The sequence below is a fragment of the Pieris napi genome, chromosome 11 (assembly GCF_905475465.1).
Source record: "Pieris napi chromosome 11, ilPieNapi1.2, whole genome shotgun sequence".
Classification (NCBI taxonomy): Eukaryota; Metazoa; Arthropoda; class Insecta; order Lepidoptera; family Pieridae; genus Pieris; species Pieris napi.
Window position 1 is genome coordinate 7,244,381 of NC_062244.1, and position 25,897 is coordinate 7,270,277.

The 25,897-nt window shown below is 34.9% G+C and overlaps 4 protein-coding genes across 4 annotated transcripts in view; 2 read left to right on the forward strand and 2 right to left on the reverse strand.

Annotated features, from left to right (window-relative positions):
• The first annotated feature begins 605 nt into the window (after nt 1-605).
• On the forward strand, nt 606-9,560 carry LOC125053833 (venom protease-like). Its single transcript, XM_047655411.1, has 8 exons — nt 606-726; nt 1,315-1,415; nt 6,416-6,552; nt 6,710-6,840; nt 7,222-7,390; nt 8,110-8,354; nt 8,839-8,999; nt 9,352-9,560. Exons 1-8 carry the CDS (start codon nt 669-671, stop codon nt 9,511-9,513), a joined length of 1,164 nt encoding a protein of 387 aa, XP_047511367.1. The 5' UTR covers nt 606-668; the 3' UTR covers nt 9,514-9,560.
• On the reverse strand, nt 9,548-17,725 carry LOC125053829 (cysteine sulfinic acid decarboxylase). Its single transcript, XM_047655403.1, has 8 exons — nt 17,544-17,725; nt 15,195-15,382; nt 14,100-14,322; nt 13,541-13,792; nt 12,468-12,532; nt 11,671-11,860; nt 10,682-10,915; nt 9,548-9,990 (listed from the first exon to the last, which is right to left on the reverse strand). Exons 1-8 carry the CDS (start codon nt 17,646-17,648, stop codon nt 9,799-9,801), a joined length of 1,449 nt encoding a protein of 482 aa, XP_047511359.1. The 5' UTR covers nt 17,649-17,725; the 3' UTR covers nt 9,548-9,798.
• A 1,543-nt stretch (nt 17,726-19,268) lies between these two features.
• On the forward strand, nt 19,269-25,804 carry LOC125053827 (adenylate cyclase type 10-like). Its single transcript, XM_047655401.1, has 5 exons — nt 19,269-19,573; nt 19,883-20,034; nt 20,234-24,935; nt 25,003-25,167; nt 25,451-25,804. The coding sequence occupies exons 1-5, from the start codon at nt 19,427-19,429 to the stop codon at nt 25,640-25,642; spliced, it is 5,358 nt and encodes a 1,785-aa protein (XP_047511357.1). The 5' UTR covers nt 19,269-19,426; the 3' UTR covers nt 25,643-25,804.
• Nucleotides 20,362-25,897, reverse strand: part of LOC125053830 — a 37,613-nt gene continuing 32,077 nt past the window's right edge. Inside the window, exon 11 of the mRNA XM_047655408.1 lies at nt 20,362-20,449. Coding sequence (XP_047511364.1) covers nt 20,402-20,449 — 48 coding nt within the window. The 3' untranslated portion in view covers nt 20,362-20,401. The remainder of the gene's footprint in view (nt 20,450-25,897) is intronic.

Below are 25,897 nucleotides of genomic sequence, written 5' to 3' on the forward strand. Positions count from 1 at the left end.
CCGTAATAACATGTATAGTGATGTCAAATTGCTAAAGATATTGCGATAGACCAGCCGCCTACGTACGTAATGGGCGTTGAAATATTCAAATAATGTTGCTTGGCCCAAACAATTACTATGGAATGTAAATGTATTTTGATTTCAACACGCAATTATAAGTTATTAGATGTTAAATTGAATAGTATTACGTTATCTAAGATGTATCTACTTATATGTGATGTACGTACCTGTTAGACGCGAATCGAGTTCGTGCAATGAGGAGGAATTTTTCTCATTTCAATAACATTCTAAAGTATAATATATCATAATATTACTAAACATACTGAGCATGACAATGTGCGTCGAAGGTAAACCTACCTTTTCTCTAACCTATTTAAACTATTTAAACACCATATTGAAGTAAGTCCATTAATAATAGCATAATATTCTGAATAGAATTTTATATATTTCTGGTGAGAATCTCCAAAACTTTTTTAACAAAACAATGTATGGAGTTGCTTCTATCATATATTCAAATTAGTTTAATCGTTCAATTGTTTAAATTTTTAATGATAAAAAATACCATAATGCGAAAAAAAATTTCGCTATCAAGCTTCCTGCGGATAATTAAATCAGCGAAGCATCCGTTGTCCTAAATAATAATATTAATTAGTTAGAATAATTCAGTCATGCTGTTGTTTCTACTGCTGTCTGTGGTGTGTAGTGTTCAGGGGAATAACTTGATTTGTGAGTACAGAAATAAAGATATAAAATGTATTGAACGTGGAAGTGAAAACATTTATTTATTGAAAATTTTAATTTATAAAACTAACGGGGCAAAACCAAATCACAATTACATAACACATGAGATAAGCAATTCGATAGGGTCTTCCAAGCGCACCAATTATTAAAAGTCCGACAACGCACTCGCGAGCTCTCTGGCATTGGGAGTTTCATGTAAGATTACTTCCCGTTTGCCCCCTGTTCTATAAATAAATGAGAATTGTTTTTTTTTTGTTTTATTACTTCTTTATTTAACCTTACAGTCCATAGGGTTATTTTTGTTTTACTTACAATATTGTCCAAAAATATATAAGATGCAAAATTTCGCTACTTCGAATAGAGAGACATCCAGTAGGTGTAACGTTTTTCTTAACGGGGATCTGTGCAACAGACTAGTTCTGGCCCATGGTATCGTAATCTTTCTTCTCTCTTTCTGTAAATTTGTGGTTGTGATAAAATAAATTTATTTTAAATCAATAACTGGGCTATTAAACAGTAGTTAATAAAACAATATAAAATAATGTATGTATTTTAAAATTTCGTCTTTCTTAGCTGATGCGTTGGATCCATCATGGAACGACCTATTGGACGCCGGCGGTATGCACATCGGACACGGTCGTACAAAGAGATTTGTTGAACTAAATCAAAATCAAGTAAGTCTTAATTCATTATAATGCTTAAGATTTGGGAACCCTTTTAAGTTAAAAATACCTGCATTAGGTTCCCAGCTCTTCCATAACAAACTTAATAGTTCATTACATTTTATTTTTGTTTTTTTCACTTACAAAATTTTATACGGTTCTACCATTTTTTTAACAAAGAACAGTCAACGCGTAACAAAAGTAAGTGTGTGGGTGCATGTGAGTGTATGAGTGAGTGTAATGTGTTAGGTCTCAGGAGCATCTCCAACTCTGCGTAAAGCCAAGGCTACACGGGCGGTTCTCCCGCCGCGGAAAACCGCTTCTGAACCGCACTGGACACAATTTAATATGAAGTTGTATGCTGCATACTACACTGCGCGGTTTCCCGTCGCGGCTCACAGGCGGTCGAGCGGTTTCCCGCGGCGCGGCGGAACCGCCCGTGTAGCCTTGCCTTAAGGTGTGTTCGGAAGCCAGTTCTTTAACCTTTTTGTACATTGTCTTCGGTAAGCGCGTAGATATTAAGTAGCCTATTTAATTGAAATAATTGTTAAAATGACTACTTTCTTTGAGTCTATTGCCAGTTCTTCTCTTCCGTTCTACGCCCTTGATTTGAGAACGGGCAGTAAATGTAAAAGTAGGCATTTGATGTATATTTCTTTTTTGACGTTCATAAATGTACATTGTGGTACATATAATATGAATAAATGATTTTTGACTTTGACTTATTCCCTTGACTTCACAATTTAATTAGGCTAGCCTAATTGCTCGTTCAGACACGGCGGGAACCGCGCGATTTCAGAATCGCATGGAAATCGCGCGGGTCTTATTTGTATGAGTTATTAAGTAATCGTTCAGACATACCCGTGCGGTTAATCAAACCGCGCGGTTTCCGCAACCCAACCGCCAGAAAATAGAATCGCGATACTCCCTCGCGGTTCTATTACTATGAAGATCTTACTCAGCGTTCATTAGCATTGTGGGCACCGCGCGATTAACACGTCATAACAAGAGCACCGTGAGTTATTTATTGATGAAGTGGAGAGTTTTTCTTCTGATTACACGCTTGCCCTCATATGTGTTTCAGAGCTTGAAATATCTTACCTGATTAGTTCAATGAGTTCATCAAAAGATTTTATTGACATTCTCAAATAGTCAAAAAAAATTCGCTCAAACATTCTTAAATTGGGATATAGTGTTACTATCCTCTTAAGATCCTCTCTGAATCTGCCTTTTCTTTATCAACCACAGCCACGTTAGTTACTCTTCGACTTCCATCTTGAAACTGATCGCTAACTAACCGCCACTGTCTGAACAGTCGCCATTTTTGCGGTTCAAACCGCACGATCTGACAATCGCGCGGTTCCCGCTGTGTCTGAACGAGCACTAAGAGTTCCTTCAATAAGTGGTGTATTGGGAGGGGAACGCGGTGGAACGACGTTCCCTTACCTTTTTTCAGAACCGGAACGCGTTCCAGTACTATTTTAGAAAATTATATTTTAAATTGGCGAATTTGAAAAACATTAAAAAAAATATGTTAATTAACAGAGTATTTATTTTGCTTTTTGTGTTTGGTTTCTTTCCCTTTTCAATTAAATAAACATAATGTGGTCTATGTTCGCTAAGAATAGTTTGCTGAAAATAGGACTTTTTCCTCCCACTATACGTTGCCTTACTTCTTATTTTACCAATACATCACTGCTTTCAATGGCTCGAATAATTTAGACAAAGTATAATGCATATATTTATTTATTTATTTGCTCATCAGTATTCCTACAGCTACTTATTAAACAATATCCAAACAATTACATTATACACAAAAGCCAAAAACGGAATACACATTCAAACATAAACATAAAGCAAAGTTAACAATTCTTAACTACAAAAAAACAAAAATAATATGTTTATAAAAAATACTTATTTATGTTGTGTTAGCGATTTTTACAACATATTTAAGAAAGTCGACAGAAATTCACGATTCTTAAATTATCACTTAATTAGAATAAATTAAACATTTGCCAGCTTCGGCGCCAATTGGCATAAACAAGTTCTATATGGTAGGGGAGCCCAAGAGGGGATTTCGGGATTTACTAAAGCGCGGCAGATTAATATATAGGGGGATACCTTGTACCCGGTTAAGTACCTCCACAAAATATGAGGCCCATATATAAGGCCGCGCGTGAAGGAGACAGGATCAGATTAGTAAAAAAAAATTGACCATCAGAAATTCCCGAGCGCGTCAGATTAAGGTAGGGTGAGTTAATTATATCCTAAAAAGTGTATATTCCACTAATCTGACAATTTGAGAGTGACGGAAAAAAAGGGGAGGGCAACAAAGTTGTAAAAAAAAACCGTCATCTCGACATTCTCGAGCGTAGCTAATTTTTTTTTTATTTTGAAGGAAATAATTCAAGAATAATGAAAAATATATAATCTGACGATTTCCGCAAGCCGAAATAACAAAAAATCGTCGATAAAGTTAAATGCGTGCAGCTGCGTGATGCCTACATTTCCTTTAACCGATCGGAATCAACTAAACGGCGTTCTAAATATTTCCCTCAAAATTACATTTCCTGTGAATTTGAACCGATTCGGACCGATAGATTTTGAGAAATTTTGAAAAATCTTAAAAAAATAAGAAATATTTTTTTTTAAAGTGGTTTCTTTATTGATCAACTTCAAACACTAATCCGCCTTTGAGCTTGAAAAACCACGTCGACCGCCACCAAGCTCGTCAAAAGCGGTTGATTAGTTCGAGAGATATCGTGAACGAAAGAAACCCGAAAAAGTGTTTTTTCGGGATTACTCCGAAATTTGTGGTTCTATCAATTAAAATTGCAATATTACTTATGATGATGATAAAACTGCGTCGAATGCCGCCAACTGCGTGAAAATTGCTTGATCCATTCAAAAGTTATTGCGGTTTGAAAATTCCAAAAATAGTGTTCTATGAAAATTCTATCAGACTTTCGAGCTGGGAGAGCTCAAATGCATAGACATGTTATTTCTTTGAACTCAGCGAGCTCAAAATATCAATTTTAAGCGCCCAGGAATGGAAGTAGCGGGAAGTTGCAGGAATCGTTTTTCTAAATTTTTTTTGTCAGATCAGGTGAATCCCTCTAGATAATCGTCAGATTATGAGACAGTACGTTTAGAATATAGAGATGAACCACATGTATCTTAATCTGACGCGCTTGAGTATTTCAAAATTGCGATTTTTTTTTGCAAATTATGAAAATGGCCGTGGGTTTGCGTCCCATCGAAATCGTCAGATTAGTGAATGAGAGCTTTTTTTTGGTGCACTTAACACTCCCTTAGAAAATCTGACGCGCTCGATAATTTTTATTTTTTTTTCATTTTCAACCCTTAAATACAACCACCCGCATCATGCAAACGATCAGATTAACATACGTACATTATTAAAAATACGTAGGGCATAGATGCTATCAATATCTGACGCGCTCGAGGATGTCCATGCAACAGTTTTTTTTTACATATTTAACTATCTATAGCCGCTTCCCCCACCGATGAAAAGGAATTTATCATATAACATTTTTTTCTTCTTTTTATCTAAGCTTTGCATCCCAATAGGTCTCTACGACGCTCGAGTAAATCCCCATTTAGCATCGTGGGCTCCCCTACCATAACATCATCTTTATTACGTTGTAAACGTCATGTTAAAACAGCGATATACTGTATAATCAGTAGATCTACTGAAATTCCCAAGTGCCACAATGCTATTAAATAAAAATATGTTTTGCTGTAGATAAACTTCGATCTCTCTCTTCAGCCAGTAGCTCATCTCACTGGTTTCAATTCATCAATTTTTTTCGTTTTGATACCAAATCCTCTTTTCCTTCAGATGTTGCTAAAACGTGGCATCTTTAGCCATGCACTCGCCGTTTTATTTCGGGGACAGTGCTGCCGTCGTTAGAGAATTAAACTTCGATACGATAGTTCAATAGTGGATTTTGATTGCTCTACACTTTCGAAGCAATTAATGTAGTCAAGGTTGTCCTCAAAGTAAAAAAAAATCTATACCTACCTACCGTAATTTTAGGTGCAACACTGTATTTTCCTTTCGCGATTTGGAAGCACTGTATTACTGCATTGAAATCGGAGAGAGTAGGCAATTCAATTTTGTACGATTGGGTTCACGAGTGGCGCCCGCGCGTCGCCGCAGTCGCCCGCCCACACATCCATGTCCTAATTTGCACAACGTCGTGTTGCATTCTAAAATCAGCGCTCGTTCAATTGAAATTCAATTTAAGTTTACAGTTCACTGGCAATTATAGATCTATAGATGTAACTATAGTTTATTTACATTAGCTACTTGGATAAAATCCATCCAAATTAGAAAGGGTTTATATAATTTATATACAATAATAATTAATATTTCTTCGGACACGTATCTTGACGTGGTGATGAGTCCATAGAATGCCTAGTCTTCCGTGGGAAGGTGGAAGACACTAAACCGCGCGGAAGGTCAACTACGCGGTGGACTGACCAGATCAAGTCTGCCGTAGGAGTTTCACTCAATGAGTGCAGCAGGATGACCTCTAATAGGCAACGATGGCAAAACATCTTGAAGCGCATCACATCTGCCCCTTCTAATACTACTACTACATAGCGATCATGACCGCTCGTCAAGAGTGTACCGGATAAGAAGAAGAATCAATATTTAATTAACACACATAGGTGTTAATCGAGTCCATTGCTATAGTTATTCCTGTAAAGTTCCAATACTGTCATATTTCTGTAAATTACTTTCTATGGATTTGATAAATAAATCTAATGGAATAATAAAGAAATTTACAGAATTATGACAGTATGAAATATATTCTAATAAGAAGCATTGAAAAAATCATGCATTTTTAGCATTTACGTACTCTTATAATATTATTATGTACTCGTATAATCATCGCACGAAATCTTGTCATATAGAACACTTTTAAGCTCTTACAATGCCCTCATAGTATAAGCGGCTTACGGTACAAATTATGTTTATGTTCTAGCCAAATGTGCCGTACCAGGCTTGCCTTCTGCCAGATGGGAAGACAGGACATTGCCGCCACTTACACTATTGTGTTCAGGATGAATTCAAGAGGGATTTCATGAAGTTTATGGACTTCCTTTGTATCATACAGCATTCGTAAGTATTATGTTTGAATGTTTGCATGTTGCTAGTTAAAACTACAAAGTAGTTGATGTTCTTATATGACTAATGTTTTATTAAACTCTAGTTCCCGACGATTTGTCTGTTGTAATCACTAAAATCAGCTTCATAAAGGCCACCATTTTTTTCCCAGGGCTATTGGTGTCTGCTGTCCAGACAGTATGGCGGAAGGTTCAGCAGACGCGTTGGCTGGTGATCTTCCTGCTACAGCACCGCGGGATGAAAATGAAATTACCCTGAAGATCACTCGCGCTGAGAACAGAGGTGTGTCTGATTAAACATTTTCAGTATCAACCTGTGTTTCATTTATATCCTTTTCAAGAATAATCCTAGTTTTAAAGATATTACTTGTTAAAATTAAAATATAGATAAGATATTAAATGTAAAAAAAATATATTTTTTTTTTTTATCATGATACAGATTCAGAAATCTGAGGCCATGACCTAAAGAGGTTGCAGTGCCACAAATTTATTTTATTTATTACTTGGTAAAATTGTATTTAGTTTGCAGAAATCAAACCTTTGAATCTGTTTCAATAGCGAGTAAATAGAAAGCAAAGGCTAATTTTCACAGGCTTTCTTAACAAGGAAAGCTTTCATGTAACGATAATTCTCTTTAATAAAGGTGTGTTACAATTATTATCAGGTTGTGGACTCAGTACGCGTGTCCAAGGCCGTGTCACCGGCGCCAGGCCTGCTAACCCACGAGAATGGCCGTGGATGGCTTCCATTACACCTTACGGCTTCGAGCAGTACTGTGGTGGAGCCTTGATCACAGACAGACATGTGCTTACAGCAGCACATTGCACTAGACGGTATATTGTACATGGCAAATTAAAATCGTATATTTGTGTTTGTTTAGACTTTAGGTGAACTTTCCTTAAACATTTATGGTGATGCATGCATTATTTTACTTAGTGTATATAATACCTATAAATATATACCTTTTACAGTCTGTATAAATCTCAGGTTAGTAAGTTAATTATCCAGAATTTATAATATATACAGGATGGCCAAAAAGTCGTGGATCAATCGCAAATAGGGGATAGATGAGGTCATCAGCTGCAAAAAGCTCGACGCCTGCAGATTTATAATTTATTTTGCGTTTTATAAGAAAATTGACTTTTTTTTTACTAATTCTTATTAAAATTCGAAAAAATCTACATCCTGTATCTTTTTCATAATATCCACTAGATTGGCATTGATGAGTTCTTGCGTTAGACATACTATTTAAAGTTGTTTATTGAGTATATTGAAGATAATATTAAGTTATTCGATATAAATTTTGCCCCCCACTGTGAAAAAAAATAACTCTACCGAAAGTGACCCTGTATTACAAGTTTTGGCGCAAGTAATAGGGATTCTGAAAAGGTATGACATATAACACATTAAAACAATTATTATTAATTATTTAACTTTGTGTCGACGAGTAGACTTCTAGACAAGGGAAATTGGACAATTCTGTGTTGAAAAAACATTCTTGTCAGTATTATTTTATCTCTGTCACAAACTACAATAATACCTATACCTTCAGATGGAAGGCTGAAGACCTATCGGTACGTCTTGGTGAATACGACTTCCAAAGAACAAACGACTCCCGCTCATACAACTTTAATGTAATCGACGTTCGCCAGCATGAACTATTTGATTCCTCGAACTATCATCACGATATTGCTATTCTGAAACTGCACAGGCCAACTGTATTCAACACGTATGTCTGGCCTATTTGTCTGCCACCAAGGGGTTTGCAATTGGACGATAAAATTGCTACTGTAATTGGTGCGTATATAATACAATGTTGTTTATTCTTAAATATAAATTAGCAAAAGGTTCATTGCCTTCTAAGAAACTGTCTGCAATAATCATATGTTAGCTTAGAACCGATGTTTTTTTAGTAATCGTTTACTTACTATTTAACATGGTGTTAGCTTTTAATATTTATTTAATTAAATTCTAAACATTTTTAGTAAAAATATTCTTAAGAATCTTGCTACAAGTGCGCATGTGCCATAGTTGATCCTTTGACTCTTTCGGTGGTTGATGAATTACGAGTATTACGAATTGACGTCAAACATCTGCCCGAAGTGGGATGGTCGAGTTGTGTCACATGGGCACGGGCAATTCCTTGGTATAAGTTTGAAGTTATACATTTTATGTAAAGTCAGTGAAGTGAATTATGTCATTATTGGAGTGTTTGATTTCCTACCCTAAGAACTAAATCAACTAGCTCTTACAATGGTGTATTGATTGATTGATTCACCAGGTTGGGGTACCCAGTTCTACGGCGGTCCAAACAGTGATGTCCTGATGGAAGTATCAATACCGGTGTGGAAGCACGAGGAATGCGTCAGATCTTTCGCGGACTCTGTATTTCAGGAGACGCTGTGCGCGGGTGGAAAGGAAGGCGGTAAAGATGCTTGTCAGGTATATACGCCCAGAATAGACGCATTTGTTTATGTTTATGATTTTGTTTAATATATTATAGGTCAGTGCTCCAAGGACACCTTTAAAAATGCCAATCCCCTTCTTCATTAGGGCATAATAGATTATGTAGCAATAAACCCTTAATCAAAGCCTCAAGCTAAAGAATATCTCACACTTTTAAAACCGACTCATAAGAAAACCAGACAGAGGAAGACATATATTTTTGACATTTTGTTTCTTACTGTGAACTGATGAGTTTTTCAATACTATATACCTCTGTTAATGTATTTCTACTTTGTCCATTGAACCTACTTCTGCTGTATATTTTTTTTTATACGTTAAATTATTGCAGGGCGATAGTGGCGGTCCTCTTATGTACCAAATGTCAAGCGGTCGTTGGTCAGTTATAGGAGTCGTGTCTTGGGGCGTTCGATGTGGTGAACCGAAACACCCCGGTTTGTATACGAAAGTGGATGAGTACTTGGAGTGGATTTTGCGTAACACTGTCTTCTAAATTAAGTACGTCATGAGAGCTGAATAAAATCGCATTTTATTTTGAAAGCTTTTATTTACCTTAATCAATCATTATTTGTGTTTAATATGGAAACTTTTAACTCTATGTGTTTTTGGTCCTTCGGGACAGAATGGGTTTTTTAAACACTATATCCATTTATTATATAATCCAATACTTTATTTTATACAATATAGTTTATCTTACTTTATTTGAAAGCACTGAAAGAAGAACGTAAATCTTAAGTTTTTCAGCAATTTTCAATACAATGCGTTATTGGCGATATATTTACAAATTTTCAATGGTGATCATTTCTCCGCAGTCCTCTATCGCCTGTAACATTTCTATTATATCTTTATCTTTAAGTTTTGGATGAAAGGTGAAGGCGAGTCGGAAGAAGTTTTTGTGTTCTTTATGAGGGGAGTAAGCAACCATCATACGTGAGCTTGTCATCAGGATTTCTTTGATTTTTGGCGTTATCTGTAAAATAATATTTGTGATATATACACTAATTAAATTGTTAATTTATATACATTTAGTGATGAATATGTGTAAAAATAAAAGCAAACTGTTTGGATTAGAAGCAGTAGGTATTATAGATACAGCTAAATTTAAAATCTCGACAACAAAGTTTTTAGTATAGAACTAATTCGTATGAGAAGAATCAAAGAATATCAATGTCCACGTCTGATAGAGAAACCAAGTGGCGCTACAACCTTTTAGGTCTGGGCCTCAGATTTCTGTATATGTTTCGTGATCCTTTTTTTCTAATAGGCAAGTAGGTGATCAGCCTTCTATGCCTGACGCACGCAATCAACTTTTTGGGTCAAAGGCTGTTTGCTCACGATCACCGTTCGAGCGAATGTCAAATACGAACATAAACAGAAAGTTCATTGGTACAGCCGAGGTTAAATACTACGACATCAGGGATTGTCATCCCTGACTTCAGCTCTAAGCTTCTCTCTCTCGCTCTAAATTTTATATATTAAGTAATAATATTTATGCAGTATACTACATGTAAACAACGGTGCAGCTACGTAATTTAATGCCTGATTAGATGAAATCTGATATAAGGTTGTTTACGATTGAATCTATGAGTCTTACTAACATTGACTTATAACTAATCATTTTCACAACTAAGTATTTTAGTAGTAGCTTTCAATATATTTACCTTATGCATCAGTCCCCACCACTTCTCATCCTCAGTTTGGTGCCGCATAAAGCTTGGTATATACCAGAAACATACGTTAGGGCATTGTAAAGGAGCAGACACGAGACGAAATCCTGGTCTAAGGGCCACAGTCTCCAAACAAAACTCAGCCAACTCCATGACATAGTCTGTCATTTGGTTCAGTCCCTTATCACCACGCGCCTTCCAAATCATCCACAGCTTGAATGCGTCTATCTATATATAGAGTTATATTAGTATTAAAGATATAGAGATATGTAGAGTAGTTTTAAGAGTATCTATCGAAAAACCAGCATAGGTGTTTTATAATTAACAAGAGGAAGATCGATCTCTACTATAATATTGAGTATATTGTAACACGCCATTCCGAGTGTACAACATTAGCTACGGATATTATTATAGGGAACTACCTGGGAGCAAAGCTAAGATTTTTCATACATATATTTCACGAAAATCTAAGCGTTATTTTTACTAATATGGAGCTACCGCAAGATTAAGGCTTAAAGAAGGTAGTTTACTATATTTTTAATTTCATCAGACTTTTATAACAGTTATAGCTTTAGTTATTACTTAAAATTGGGAAAGATATAAGCTCTATGATTATATTTTTATTATGAAAGGCAAAGAACAGTCAGAAATATGCATGTCTAACAAGGGCAAAGACAATTTTTTCGCTATATTAAAAGTAAAATTAAATGATAATAGTACGAACATAAATCTATTATGTGTTTCCTGTTCCTATTTTTAAATCTGTGTATCTACTTGAAAGATATTATGCATTTGCATATAAAAAATTGGATTTTCACAAATCCGTACCAACCAACAAACATAAAGTATAGGAGCATATATTATAGCAAGTATATATTATTGGTTAAGTAATATTTATTGCGAAAATAATATACTTATGTTAGTTGTTTATCTTTGCCAATAATTTTATAATTATTAAACTTTTATAAGTGTAAAGTCATTACCTTTCTTCCACACTGTATACTCTTGTCCCCTGTATCGTAACGGACATCGTAGAACTTATCTTGTTGGAAAAGGTACTGCGCTGCAGCTGAGTTTGCTTCATGCAATAGTCCTCTCTCCTTCAAAAGGAATAAGGAGCACTGCAGAGGAGCACCAGCCATCTTATGCGGGTTCCATGAAATGGAGTTTGCTCTGGAATTTAATATCACTGTGTTCGTTAGAAACATCTAGTAAAACAAAATAATACTAAAAAAATTGTTTATTTAACAACAATTCATTATAATGTGTGAGAATTCATCTATAATAGAACAAATACGCTGCTTGATATCTACCCGCTCACCGTCTACACCGTCTACGCAGTGTTGGAGATTCTACTGTGACCTAATATGTAGCTAGTTCCGTATTTCACTCACACACTCACTCACATGCACCCACACACTAAATCAATAACATGCATCTACACACTCACTGATGCACACAGGCTTGTTGAAAACAGTTGAAAAAAACAGAAATATGAAAAAATATGTAATTAAATTATATATTTTTATAGAATTTACTATTACGTTTGTTATGGAAGAGCTACCTGAACCCTGACACAGGTATTTCTTTACTTAAGTTCCCAAATCTTACACATTGTAATGAATTGTTGTTAAATAAATAAACAATATTTTTTTTTTTTAATAGTAATAAATCTATTTTTAATGATTACTTAATTTCTTCACTTCGGCTTCCGTGGCTAAGTTGGTCTCGCTTAATCAGGTTCAACGCCTTTAGCTTAGGAACTACATATAATGCTTACCTCTCAATTCCTTTTAATTTCGTTCGAAACTTTTGTGATAGCATGAGACTGCCTCCCCAACATGCCTGAAAGGAACATCAGTACTAGCGTTGCATTAATTTAATTATTGTCCATCATCTATGAACGTAACATAATTAAGACAATAAACTTAAGTGAAGATTCAGAAACCAGATTAAGCGCTGTTGCGCTGTTGATGGCTGTTGAAGGAGGTACTATCAAAAGAGACATTACGAGTAGTCTCTGAAGCTTTACTTCGTTGAGGCATTTTCAACGAACACGTTCACAACAAAAACATTTATTGGAGCAAGACATTACCAAACGTGACTAGCAAGTATCGTTCATAGATTTTTAACTTTATAACGCGTAGGCTATAAAAAAATATATATATACTAGCAGACCGGCCAAGCGTTGCTGTGGCTAAGGTTTTAGTTATATTACATAGTAGTAACCTATTCAAGGGAAACGGTAGGAGAACACCAGTCATGGGGACCACCATGCTTTTTTGGTGGTAATGCCATTAAATTGTAGCTTATGTGAAACGTTGGTACTTTCAACACAGCGCCATCTGTTAGAATTGTGATTATCAAATAATAAACAAATATTTTGCAATAAAATAATATTGCGGGTATAAATTGAGATGTAAGCTATCCTATCTTTTAAGTTAGATCAAACTGCACACGGTGTGCAAATTTGAATGAAATCGGTTCGGTAGTTTAGGAGTCCATAGCGGACAAACAACGTTACACGTAACTTATATATATTAAGATAAATACGTTGATTAGACAGAGTACTAGATACATTCGTACTTATATTAATGGCTTTTTTATGATTGGACAATTCACACCAATTGAACTAGTCCCATGCTAAGCTGATGTAGCTTGTGTTATGGGTACTAGGCAACGGATATACATACATATTATAGATAGATAGACATATAAATACATATTTAAACACCCAAGACCTAAGCACAACACCAAATGCTCATCACATCGATGTCTCAGCCGGGGATCGAACCCGGGACCCATGGATTCGCAGTCAGGAGTACTAACCACTAGACCAATGACTCTACTTACATCAACATGCATCCAAACACCATACTCAGCGCAGATATCAGCTATTTTGTCCAGGTTATCTATGGCCCCCAAAACTGTAGTGCCAGCAGTACCATTCACCATGATTGGTACTTTATTACTATTTATGTCATTTTTCAAAACCGTTTCAAGTTCTTCTATAACCATTTGTCCACATTGATTACTTTTAATTAGCCGCACACTTTCCGTGCCAAGACCAAGCCAATGCGCAGCTTTCATTATGGAATAATGACACTGAAATTTATAATGAAAATACAGTTATATCTCATTGTACCTGCTTAATAAAGAAGTGTGGGCAAACAAGCAGGAGATATGCCCTTTTAAATTTTGTGGCAATCTTGCCACACTAACATGTAACTAATGCATTGACATCACGAGTGCGATGTCGCTATTTATAATTCTTATGTGAAGACTAAACAGTATGAAGGGTACTCTGTTGGAGGTAGACTTCAAAAGAAAGTTGTACAACGCATTTTATTAAACTTTTGTGTAAAGAAATTCTTCACTTATTTAGAACCACTTTAATATATAAACAACTTACGCTTTCCGATGAATACATAACCATTTCTGGCAGATTCCTAATTCCCTTTGATTTTACTTCTGGGAAGGCTTTGAACCTAGCTGCAACTATAGCATACAGCATAGATATACTTCCACCGGGACTGAAAATGCCGTCACCATCAGGGAAACCAAATAACTTGAGAATGTGGTTCAACATTTTGTTTTCTATCAAAGTGAACACTGGGGCCACTTCGTATGTGTATCTGAAATTATTTAAATTTATAATTGTATATGTAACCGTAAAATTGTAAACACCGTTAGATTGTAATCTATCTCGCGAGATTGTGAACTGTCGAAAGATTGTGAACCTCAACGCACTGCTTACGATCTAACGATTCGGTAGATTGTAGAAGAAGTGAAACCGTCAAATTGTGAAACGGATCGCACCTCGCGCGCTGATTGGTTGAACGGAATATGCCCCGCGCCACCATATTTGTTTGTTAATTAGTTTGGCCACCCTGTATATATATGTCTACCAACCATAACATAAGTATTGAATTTAATTTCAAGACCTGACAAATGACAATTTTTTACTGTTTCATTGTGTTCAGACTGATTATTTAAGGTAAGTTTTGGATTGAAGCTGAAGTTCTACATCAATGGTTTTCTCGTATATTAGAATGTGTTACACCCAAATAATAATAATCAGTGGCTCTACAACCTCCTTAGGTCTGGGCCTCAGATTTCTGAATCTGTTTCATGATCATTTTTAAATCTAATATGCAAGTAGGTGATCAGCCTCCTGTGCCTGACACACACCGTCGACTTTTTGGGTCTAAGACATGTCGGTTTTCTCACGATGTTTTCCTTCACCGTTCGATCGAATGTTAAATGCGCACATAGAAATAAATACCATTGGTGCACAGCCGGGGATGGAACCTACGACCTCAGGGATGAGAGTCGCACGCTGAAGGCCAACAGTGTTCTCTTTACAAAAGATCTACAAAAATAACGACGGAGACGACGAAATAAACGGACTTTGAAACCCGTTAACTTATTAACGATAGCGTCACTGAATCATTATTTCTTTGGAGAAGGCTGTATTGAATGCTACATAAAAGCTAAAACCACTTACTGACTAGTATTAAAGGCCTCAGCGATCCAAGTCCCCGCAAGGCCATACGGATCAGTCCCGCCATACAATTGGTTTTTGAAAGTTGGTTTATTGGTTTTCACACTATAGTGTAACACTTTTCGCACAGACTCCTCCAGTTGTTGGTCAGATACCGGGTCAGATATGCTTATGTCATCTTTGAGTATTTCCTGGAGATAAAAGATTAATTGTACAAAAACCTTGATATCGATATGTATACGTATATTATAGATTAATTTTAAATGCCGAGTAAAATGCGAATATTTTTCACATATACATGTTAAGTTAGTTTTTAAACCGGACAGTTGTTTATAAAGCAAACACAATTATGGAAAATTGTCTTTGGCCAAGTAATACCTAGTGAAATCGAGGACATAACCTTTTTTAATACTTTATAGCCCTGAAATGTATACTTCATTTCAGAATCAAATTGGACAGCTTTGGCTTATATCATATCTGCATTTGCTTAACAGGGCCAAGTTATAATGATTGAGATCAATTGAATGAATTGAAGCAATAAACGCAGTATGCCTTAATAGGGAAATGCACTTATCAATGTGTAAAATTATACGTTGAATTCATAATTTCTCCCTTGCTTTTTAAGGTCGTTCGTCGGTCGAGTTTAACGAAAATAAGTAACCACAAAAGGCTACAGTCTAAAGTTAGCATGTGAGCTTTTTAAGGTTGTTATAAACCGAGCTTTTGATATACTGTAGAATGGAGAAAGATGGGAACTCAGCAGACACTTTTTTTAATTTTTAAATAGCAAGCATCAGCTGATCCAATATGATCGGTAATAAATCCAACATATCTTCAATAAAGAACTATCGTATTTGTACGGTTCCTGGATCATCAGGGGTTCGAAATAATAGAATAAATTGAACTTACTCTATATTTATCACTCGCGTTATACAATAGAATATGAGCGGAATAATAACTATTATGTTAATTGCTATATAATAAGTGCAATCTAACAAACAGAGAGAGTGCCTACGTCTGGCTATGCTCCCGGGGTGAAACTCCTATGACTTAGTTAATTACGAATGACTGCATAGTAACAGTCGAAGAGAGTGCCTGCGTCGGGCTATACTCTCGGGGCGTGACTCCGACGATGTAGGAAATCGTCATGCTTATAAATGATCAAACTGTACAGCCAGAGCACGTACTTACATAATAAAAACATCACGCTCGTGGATGATTGGAATGTACGAGCCCTGGCACGTACTTACATAGGAAATAATTAAGCTTATAAACTAAGGAAGCCTGAGCGAGTAAAATGTACAGCCTTGGCTCGTACATACTCCCCCAGGCAAAAGAGCAAAATGTACAGCCTTGGCTCGTACAGTATTCATGTCATGAATTTCCATCCTCATTCAATGCATGTACGAGTACTCAACGGCCAGACAGATATTTATTTATGTATACTTAATTGCCACATACACATAATTATACATATAGAAAAAAAACAAAAAGTAAGTAGGTTACATAAGTTATTAGGCAACGGGCGGCCTTATCGCTAACAAGCGATTTCTTCGAGACAACCCTAAAATGGAACAATATTAAAAAAACACCTACAGAGGGTAAAGTACAAGAGATGCATAATTAATTAACAAAAAGATACTAAAAATAACATGCAACTATAACTAAAATTAAATAAAATAAAATATAAAGAAAAGGTATAAATAATAGTATGTATAAACAGACACGTAAAAGCTCAGCCTAAGGTTAATTGACTCACAATTAATATAGAAAGTAGTAGCTAATCACGAGGCAGAAAAAGATATATGGATAGGACAGACATATTTTATAAAAAAATCCAATCTAAACCCGCAGAAATCCCCGTCACCGCACATATTTTCCACAATAAGTGTTACGCTGTATCCTTTCGTAGTCCTTAAATTTAAGTATTGTCCAACATGTTGATAACACCAAGAATTACGTATAGGTACGTATAAACCTTTTAGCAGTTAAATTCTACGAGTGTTACCTGACCTAGATCGTAATGGAATCATTTAAAACTTGTTTCGATAATTTCCATAGGTACTATTAAATTAATATTCGAAATCATAGTTTAGTAAAAAAAAAACATTTTGGTTTATAAAACATTTTTTTGGGGCTTTGAATACACAATCACCAAATTTGTATGGCATGCAATATATGTCCAAACAGATACAGCAAATACACCCAGAAATTACGACTTTGCGTGAAATTATATTTGATATAGAAAGGTTTTTTAAATAAACCCCTACGTACCAAACATACTCACACACTCTTTGTTATATGAATTATTTAAATTGCAAACGACCTAAAATATATACAAATCAATCCTACCTCTAACTCCTTCGGGTGTCTGAACTCGATAAGTGGTACATTTGGAGCTGTTTCATCTTTGACAATCTTCAGTACTCTGTCAAGAAAGCTTTTCTGCTCCATCATTCAACATAGGTGTTGTTTGGTCAAACTACAAACGCGTACTGAATTTTCGCGCATTATTTACCGTTACGTATCATATCTCTGTTAATAAATGCACTTAAGGGCCTCATTAGAATTGTTTCCGTGATTGTCTTTTGTTTTGCTCAGCTATGTATCTTAATTGACTATTACATTAATCAAAGAAACAGTTTTGATATAATATATAGAATAATACTATATCAATACTTCCAATAGTATAAAGAGAAAATATTTGTCTGTTTGTTACGAATAAACTCGACAATTTTTGGACTGATTCCAAAAATTATTTTGAAAATACAGCCGAGCTAAGTTTAGTTTGGTAAGGAATTTTCCAGGCCTTAAAAAGGCATAGGCATGAGGCAATGTAGGTTTCTTATATGTAGATATAATATATACTGAACAAATAAATATAGTTTGTTTATATTATTATTATTATGTACTTAAACAAACTAGCAACTTAATATGCTGATGCGCGCGTATTTGGAGATTTGGAGAAACCGGAAGCCTATTAAAGTCGGCCATTACTCGGTTTGGAAGAAAATCCTTATATGATAATAGTAATAATAATCATAGCACAGTGCAGACAGTAATGGCGGGATTTGGAGCAGGCCTTTGCCAAAACGAGCACACGGATACTTAGGAATGAATAGATGACAGAAATATCAATGTATTATTAAAATGTAAAGTATCTGAAATAAAAGGCTTTTATTATTATTATTAATGATAATCCAGTGGTGTTATTACCATAAATGGGTCAGATTGCATCCGTTTCTTCAATCATTTCTATTTTATGGGAGATCAACCTTCTGTCAGACACTTGTGGTTGAATTTTGGATTAAAGGCATGTTGGTATCCTCACGATGTTTGCCTGCCATAAGAGCGAGTGTTAGATGTATCTAACACTATTTAACACATTTTAGCGCAGTACATTCGTACACATCCGGGGATCGAACCTACGACCTCAGGGTTACGAGTCGCACGCACACTTTGTTTATATGACATTCATTAAATATTCTGCAAGTATTACCATTTTCTTGCCACATACCGGCCTTGAAAAGCAACGTATTTCCTACAAATGTAGGAAATATATACATAATATTATATAGTCATTTGAACTAAAGTATTAATTTCCTTGATTAGTTACTGGCACTGTGTATCTATTATTTTATCCTTAGAATATATTATAATTCTACATATTATTTTAAGCACAGCTTTCAATATTAAAAAAAAAACTTCATTTATTAACAATATACTAAAAGTGTTGGCAGACCGGCTGAAATTGTAGGGGAACGAATTATTATTCGTTTTAGACATAGATAAATTAAATATAAATTTTTATTAATTACATAATTCATTTTTTACAATCGGGAAGTCATTGAATAAAAAAAGAAGAAATAAGTCATGCTCAAATACTTGGCAGTTTCGAACGCAATCATGTTGACAAGTGACGTTATACTATTTTTTTTTTCTGTATGAATCTACAATATGCAACACATATATACGTCATCTGAATACGTCTAATAACAATTCTAGCCATATCATATTTTATAATTTATTAATCCCTATTTATTTAAGGAATAAATGTGTATTCAACATTTAATTTTTATTTCTATTGCTAAGTAGATGTCCTGAAAACTAGTTGACGATGTTTCAGCGCGCGACCAATAGGATTCATTACTAAAGTAGATCTCCATGACCTTCTAGACAATCAGGCATATTTACTTCAATGAAAGGTAATAAAATTTAATGTAAACAAATTCAGGATGAACTTCCGAAGGCCGCGCACACGTTCTCGACGGAATTCCCTTAATTTCATAGTCAATAGTGAGAAATGGAGAAATCACGGTAAAAGGATATCGCGAAGAGATGATGATTTCTTGGAAGAAGACTCGGAAGATGATATTGCACAGGTATTTTTACTACATACTCTGAAAGGTACAGCATTGTACCGTTTCTCTTATGTTGGTCCTGGAATTAAGTTGTTTAAACAAAGTTCATTTTTTGAACGCAGAATTACCTTTCTAAGGTTACGAGACTACTCAATATGTTTTTTTTATTTATACCCCACTGCAAAAATACGCAATTTATAGACGACATTTTCAAGGAGGCTTATTCCTTAGGGTTTTGTTACTAGTAATGTCGCTACTATTTAGGCTTTTCTCCTAACACCTACCTACTAACATATCTCCAGCAGCCTGATTGTACCATGAATTTTTTAGGCTGGTGAGCTTAAAGATTGGGTGGAACGGTTCTATGTCCGCAAGAGCGTGTGCGTGGACAAGTCGGATCAAGATGTAGAGGTTAAATTGAACAAAAAACAAACACTCATTCTTTCTACATTAGTTCCTGATGAAATTCTTCTCATAGATAAGTAAGTAATGATTTCTTTAAAACTAATTTTACCAGAAACTAAACACTAGGGGGTAATTTATTTAAAAGAAGATGCAAGTACTGAAATCCCTTTTGAAAGAAATTTATACAGTCTATATTAGATCTTCATTTTGCTTAGCTATTTTTATTACCTACGATTATAAAGTACCTAACTCTTATCTACTATTCTATTTTTGCAGATTCAGTTCCGAGGATTCTACTCGATTTGTAGGAGTTCTCTTAATGGCCGACGTATCCGGATACACTGCTTTATCTGAGAAATACAATACCTACGGCAAAGGCGGCACATACAGACTTACAGTCACTCTAAATACTTACCTTGGGTCTCTCATAGAAATAATTTACAGTCATGGTGGCGATGTTATAAAATTTGCAGGCGATGCATTTCTGGCACTCTGGAAGACAGATAAGAGAACATTCATTAATCATACAATACATACTGCCATTGCTTGTGCTCTAATTATACAGCACTCCTTTGGTTCTTACGAAACTGATGTTAAAGTGAATCTCAAAGTAAAACTGGCTATATCGGCAGGCAACCTAATTTTTTCTCCCATAGGAACCGGTATAGATATGAATTATGTTATATTTGGATTGCCGGTCCTAGAAGCAAAAGCTGCTGAGAGCGCATGTGCCTCCGGTGAAGTAAAATTAACACCCTCGGCATGGGGGCATTGTTATTCTCGAAATTATGATCATGTTGTTGATGCTAATGGTTACGTAACTATAAAAGCTATATTATACGACCCTCACGAAAAAGATGTCACCAAACCCTTCCTAGGATTTGGTCCTTTAATACGACAAATAAAAAAACCATTTATTTCTATCGAAAGCCTTCCAGAATTTCTTTACATGTCACCCAATGAATTAAGCGCGGCTGATATATCAAAGCGCAATGAAATACTTAGTCTACGTAAAGCAATATTGCAAGCGGAAGATAAAGATATTGGTTCAGAGATCAGAAAGTTTATGATTAGACCTATACTTACGCAAATTGACGCCCATCAGCCCTTAGAATATTTAACGGAAATGAGACAAGTTTCAATTCTTTTCATAACCTTAAAGCCGAGAGAGTGTCCCTTTTCACAACTTATAACAATAATAAATAATTCTTATCAAATTACGTGTGAAATTGTGTATAAATCAATGGGATGTGTAAATAAAATAATTTTATTTGATAAGGATGTAATGATTTTAGTGATATTTGGATTAAGAGGCTTTAAACATGAATCAGAAGCACAGGCAGCATTGAAATGTGCTTACAGCATTAAGAAATCTGTATCGGCATTAGACGGTGTCTTGGAAGTGTCTATAGGCGTAACAACAGGTCAAGTGTATTGCGGAGTAGTTGGACACCCACTGCGTAGGGAATTTACAGTAATTGGGGCTGTAGTTAACAAAGCTGCGAGATTCATGTGTGGATTTCGGAATAAGATAACGTGTGATGAAGCCACTTATGTAAAAAGTAAACTGTCGAGTAATGGATTCACTTTGCAGCCTTCAATAGAACTAAAAGGGATAAATACTCCTGGTAAAATATATGAGTACACAGAAGAAATAAGAGTTAAAGAATTATTTGAAATTCCAATTATTGCGCCTTTATTAAATCGCGTTGATGAAATGGAATATTTTCAAAATTGGATTAAAGATTATCACCTACCATTTCGGGATTTTGATGCATTATTACTTATAGGTGAACCTCGTTTAGGAAAGACAAGGTTGTTAGAATGGATGGCTCGTTATGCGAAAAGTAAACAGTTTAAGGTTTGCTATTTAACTTTGACCTCAGTACATTCCGCATCACAATATTTAGCAGTAAGTCAAATCATAGATCTATTGTTAGACATTAAACATCCTGTCAAAGGTTTTGAGAAGGAGGAAAGAATTGTTAAACTGTTAAAGTATTATACAGACGACTTTTGTTACTTAAATAATATCCTTAAATTGCGTTTCGCCTACCATGAAGGCGTAAGTTTACAGAATGATGAAATGCAGAACGAAAAAGCCAAAGAGATATTCAAAAAATTACTTTTTTCTATCGCCGAACCAGTTGTGATATTTATAGATGATCTTCAAAATTTAGATCCACTATCTTGGGAGTTTTTATCGATTTTCTTCAGCTGTACGAAAATCTTTGTAGTTTTTACTGTAACACGTGGTAAATTTAGTACTATTCATAGCTGGCTCTATAGTGTTTTTATTAGCACCAACATTAGGAAAATTGTTTTAGGCCCGTTAAATTCGACCTGGGTAGCACCTCTGGCTTGTCAAATATTAGACGTCGATGCTGTGCCAAATGATCTTTGCAATGCATTACGTATCAAATGTAATGGAATGCCTGGTTTAATTGAAAGTTTCATAATTCATTTATTTTCTAGCGGTTCGTTAGAAATTAAAAGTATTAAAGATTTAGGTGAGTGGAAAGAAGAAGACCTACAGTTTCCAGAAAAGTCTGTATTACATCCAATAGCTTTGAATGACACTGACCAGTCAGAATTAGACCAGTTAATACAAGATAATACCACAGGAGATATAAAGATATGTGTCGTATCAAAAAAAGAAGAATTAAAAACTGATGTCAATGTTCAAAACATGGATGTTTTAATAATGATACAAATAGATTCACTAACACCATATCAGCAATTACTTTTAAAAATCGCATCGGTTATAGGCAATGTCATTTCAAGGGATTTATTAGAGAATATAATGTATGAAAACGACCCAATAACAACAGCAAAAGCTGTAAAACGACTTTTTGCAATGCGAATTTTTACGTGTGGAAACGCAAAATACAGATATAATCGAAAAACTACATCGACTTTAACTATAGGATCAGATATTTCCTTAAGAGGCGACTTAACATGTGACTGTTATTTTGAATTTGATTCTGAAAATATTAATAAACTTCCAAAATACGCATTTTGTAAAGTAATGAAATTCAGAAATAAAAATTCCCGAAAAACATGTTATGAACTTTTACCATTAAATCAGAAAAAGGAATTTCACTCTCGTGTAGTAAATTATTTGGAATCCCAAAAACAAAAATGCTCCGACTGTGGAGGTACAATTATTATTGTTCAGTCTATCGCGAGCTTGTATAATGACGATTATCACAAAATCAGAGAGAACGAAATCCAAAATGAAAGTTTAACTGATGAAGAAAATGATGAAATTGGAAGTAGTAAGCAAAATACAAGTAAGCACTCTACTTCCCTTTCAATCATACCAGAACTGGCTCAAAATTCAAGCCATAATAATGAACCCAAAGGAACAACAAGTGAAATATTAGCTAAACGAGAATCTATTCATAGTCAAACCCAACAAACAAATAGTGCGCAATTTACGTCTATATTAAAAACTACTAAAAGTGTTGATGATAGTATAAAACGAAAGTCAATAAAACGTGTTACTATGTCCAATCTCGTTTTTAGAGATATAAGTATAGACACCATAAAAAGTTACGCTGTATTCGATATGTTTCGAGCTGTTATGGAAGCCAGTAAAATTAGCGATTGGAAAGATCTAGGAATCATTGACGACGAAGATAGTGACAAAAATAACGACAAGAAATCGTATAAGTTAAATATTGAGAAAGGGGTATCAAAAACCGATTTTAACAAATGCACTTGTTCAGATTTGAACATTATTATTTATGAGCAACTAATACATCACGCTACTGAAGCCGGACTAAAATGCAAAGTATTAGAGTTTCTTATTAGATATAGTGAGTTGAGTATTCTAGCAAATAATTTCGAAAATGCCATCCCCCAACTCGAAACAGCTGAAAAAATACTATTATCTGACAAGTCTATTGATAATTTAACCAAGTTTGACAGAAAAAAGTTTATAGGTAAAATATATGCTTTACAAGCAGCTTCTTATTTGATGAGCAATAAATTGATGGCTTCGAAAATTCACATAGAAAAAGCTGCAAAAATTTATAATATTAACTTAAGAAAATTATCTGACTTGACAGATTTTCGATACATTTATAATTATATCAAGTCTAAACGACCCAAATATCGGTTACAAGATTCTTGTTTGAAATCAGACTCAATATTTTGTTTAAACGTGGCTACCATGCTTTTTTCTACATTAGAAGATTTAAAAACTGCTAGAGTCGCAGCTCTACGAGCTTTATATTTAGTACAAAAAGTTGACTGCAATAACATTGATTTATGTGACGCATTCACCAATGCTATTCAAATTGAACTCGACAATGGAAAACCAGATCTTACAGAAAATATCGAAGGCATAGCTATTACGACTTTAAAGAATCTATCAAGACCTATTCAAGCCGATGAGTTATTTGCCTTAGGCAAAATGTTTATGGCTACGTTTCGCGCAAGAACAGCACGAGGTAAACTTGCAGCTGGAATTCGTTCTGGATTTCGTGCTTTAGTCATCAGCCGATTCCTACACGCTGATAAAATATCTTTAGATATAATACCGGATTTATTTTATATTCTTCTGTGTCGTAGTCGTATAGAAGAAGCTGTTGATGTTATGAAACTTTTACTGGAATTAAGTCAAACTCATAATTCATTAGAATGCGAGACGTGGTACTACGCCCTTGCTATTGATATGATTTTGGATTGTGGCTTCCAGATAGAATCCCCTCAAGAAATTAGTCGTTTTGCTGAATATGCAATAAGCGTTGGAAAATCAGCTGGTATTAGTAGGAGACGACTCGTAGTTGGAATATGGACGTACTGGCTTCGCGTGGATGTAGAACGTAAAGCAAAACGTTTTGAAAACGAAGCATTAAATTGGTGTGGAAATGAAAATGATGATGGCTCATTAAAAACTTTATTAAGTGCCTTACGATTAGCCGAGGGCATGTTGGAAAGCTTGGCAAAAAAAGTTGATGACTTAAGAAAAGTAGGTATGATCTAACTTTTACCATTTCTTAATACATATTTTAATAATACAAACATATTCTATTTAGGTTGTTGATTTGATGGAACTGCGATCATTAGCTGACAAAGAATTGATGCGGTTGGAACAAGACACGAAAGTTTTGAAAGCTATAGGACCCAGGTGGCTTTTACTAAAGGCAAATTCATTAAATTTATCTGCACGCTGCAATGCTGCCAAGGCAACTTTTACACAGGTAAATGAATCTGCCTGAATACAATATTAGTAATATCATAAATTCTGACGTTACCTAAACGCCGGTACAACTATGTTTGTTTACAATTCACGTAGTTAATTGTATGTATATATTATTTTTAAGGCAAAGGTAGGTAAGTGGCAGTGACGTTCTCCGTCGAAATTCTCATCTATAAGGGATCATTTTATGCTTTGGTCCGTTAGAGTTACGCACCCAAAGACGAAAATAGTTTTTTAAGTCAAAATATATAGGTAATAAAAATTTGCTTTGCCTGTCTTTTCAGGCATTAGACGAAGCTCGTAAAATAAACAATCGCTTGGAAGAATCAATGATTCTAGCTGCTCTTGCAAATTCTCAACTTTGGATACAAAGTGGCAAAGCTGGAACATTCCTAGAATGGTGGACCGGCGCCGACAACGCACGGTCTTCTTGGCATCAGATTATGTATAAGATAAATAATACCACTCGACAATAAATCTTAAATCATACTAAAACATACTTTTACGTCCCAAATTTCTAATACTACTACTTTCGTACTTTCAGTATTCCATAGCACGAAAATCTTCTGCTAGTAAAAATTTTCTCCGTCTCTGAATAAATTATTAAATTTTCGATAAATATAAGCAATATCTCTAATATAAATCTAATGTAAAGTAAGTGGTAAAGGGGTAAAATAATTATTGAAAAACAAACCGAAAAAGTGCGTCAAGTATGAACTAAAAACTATCAC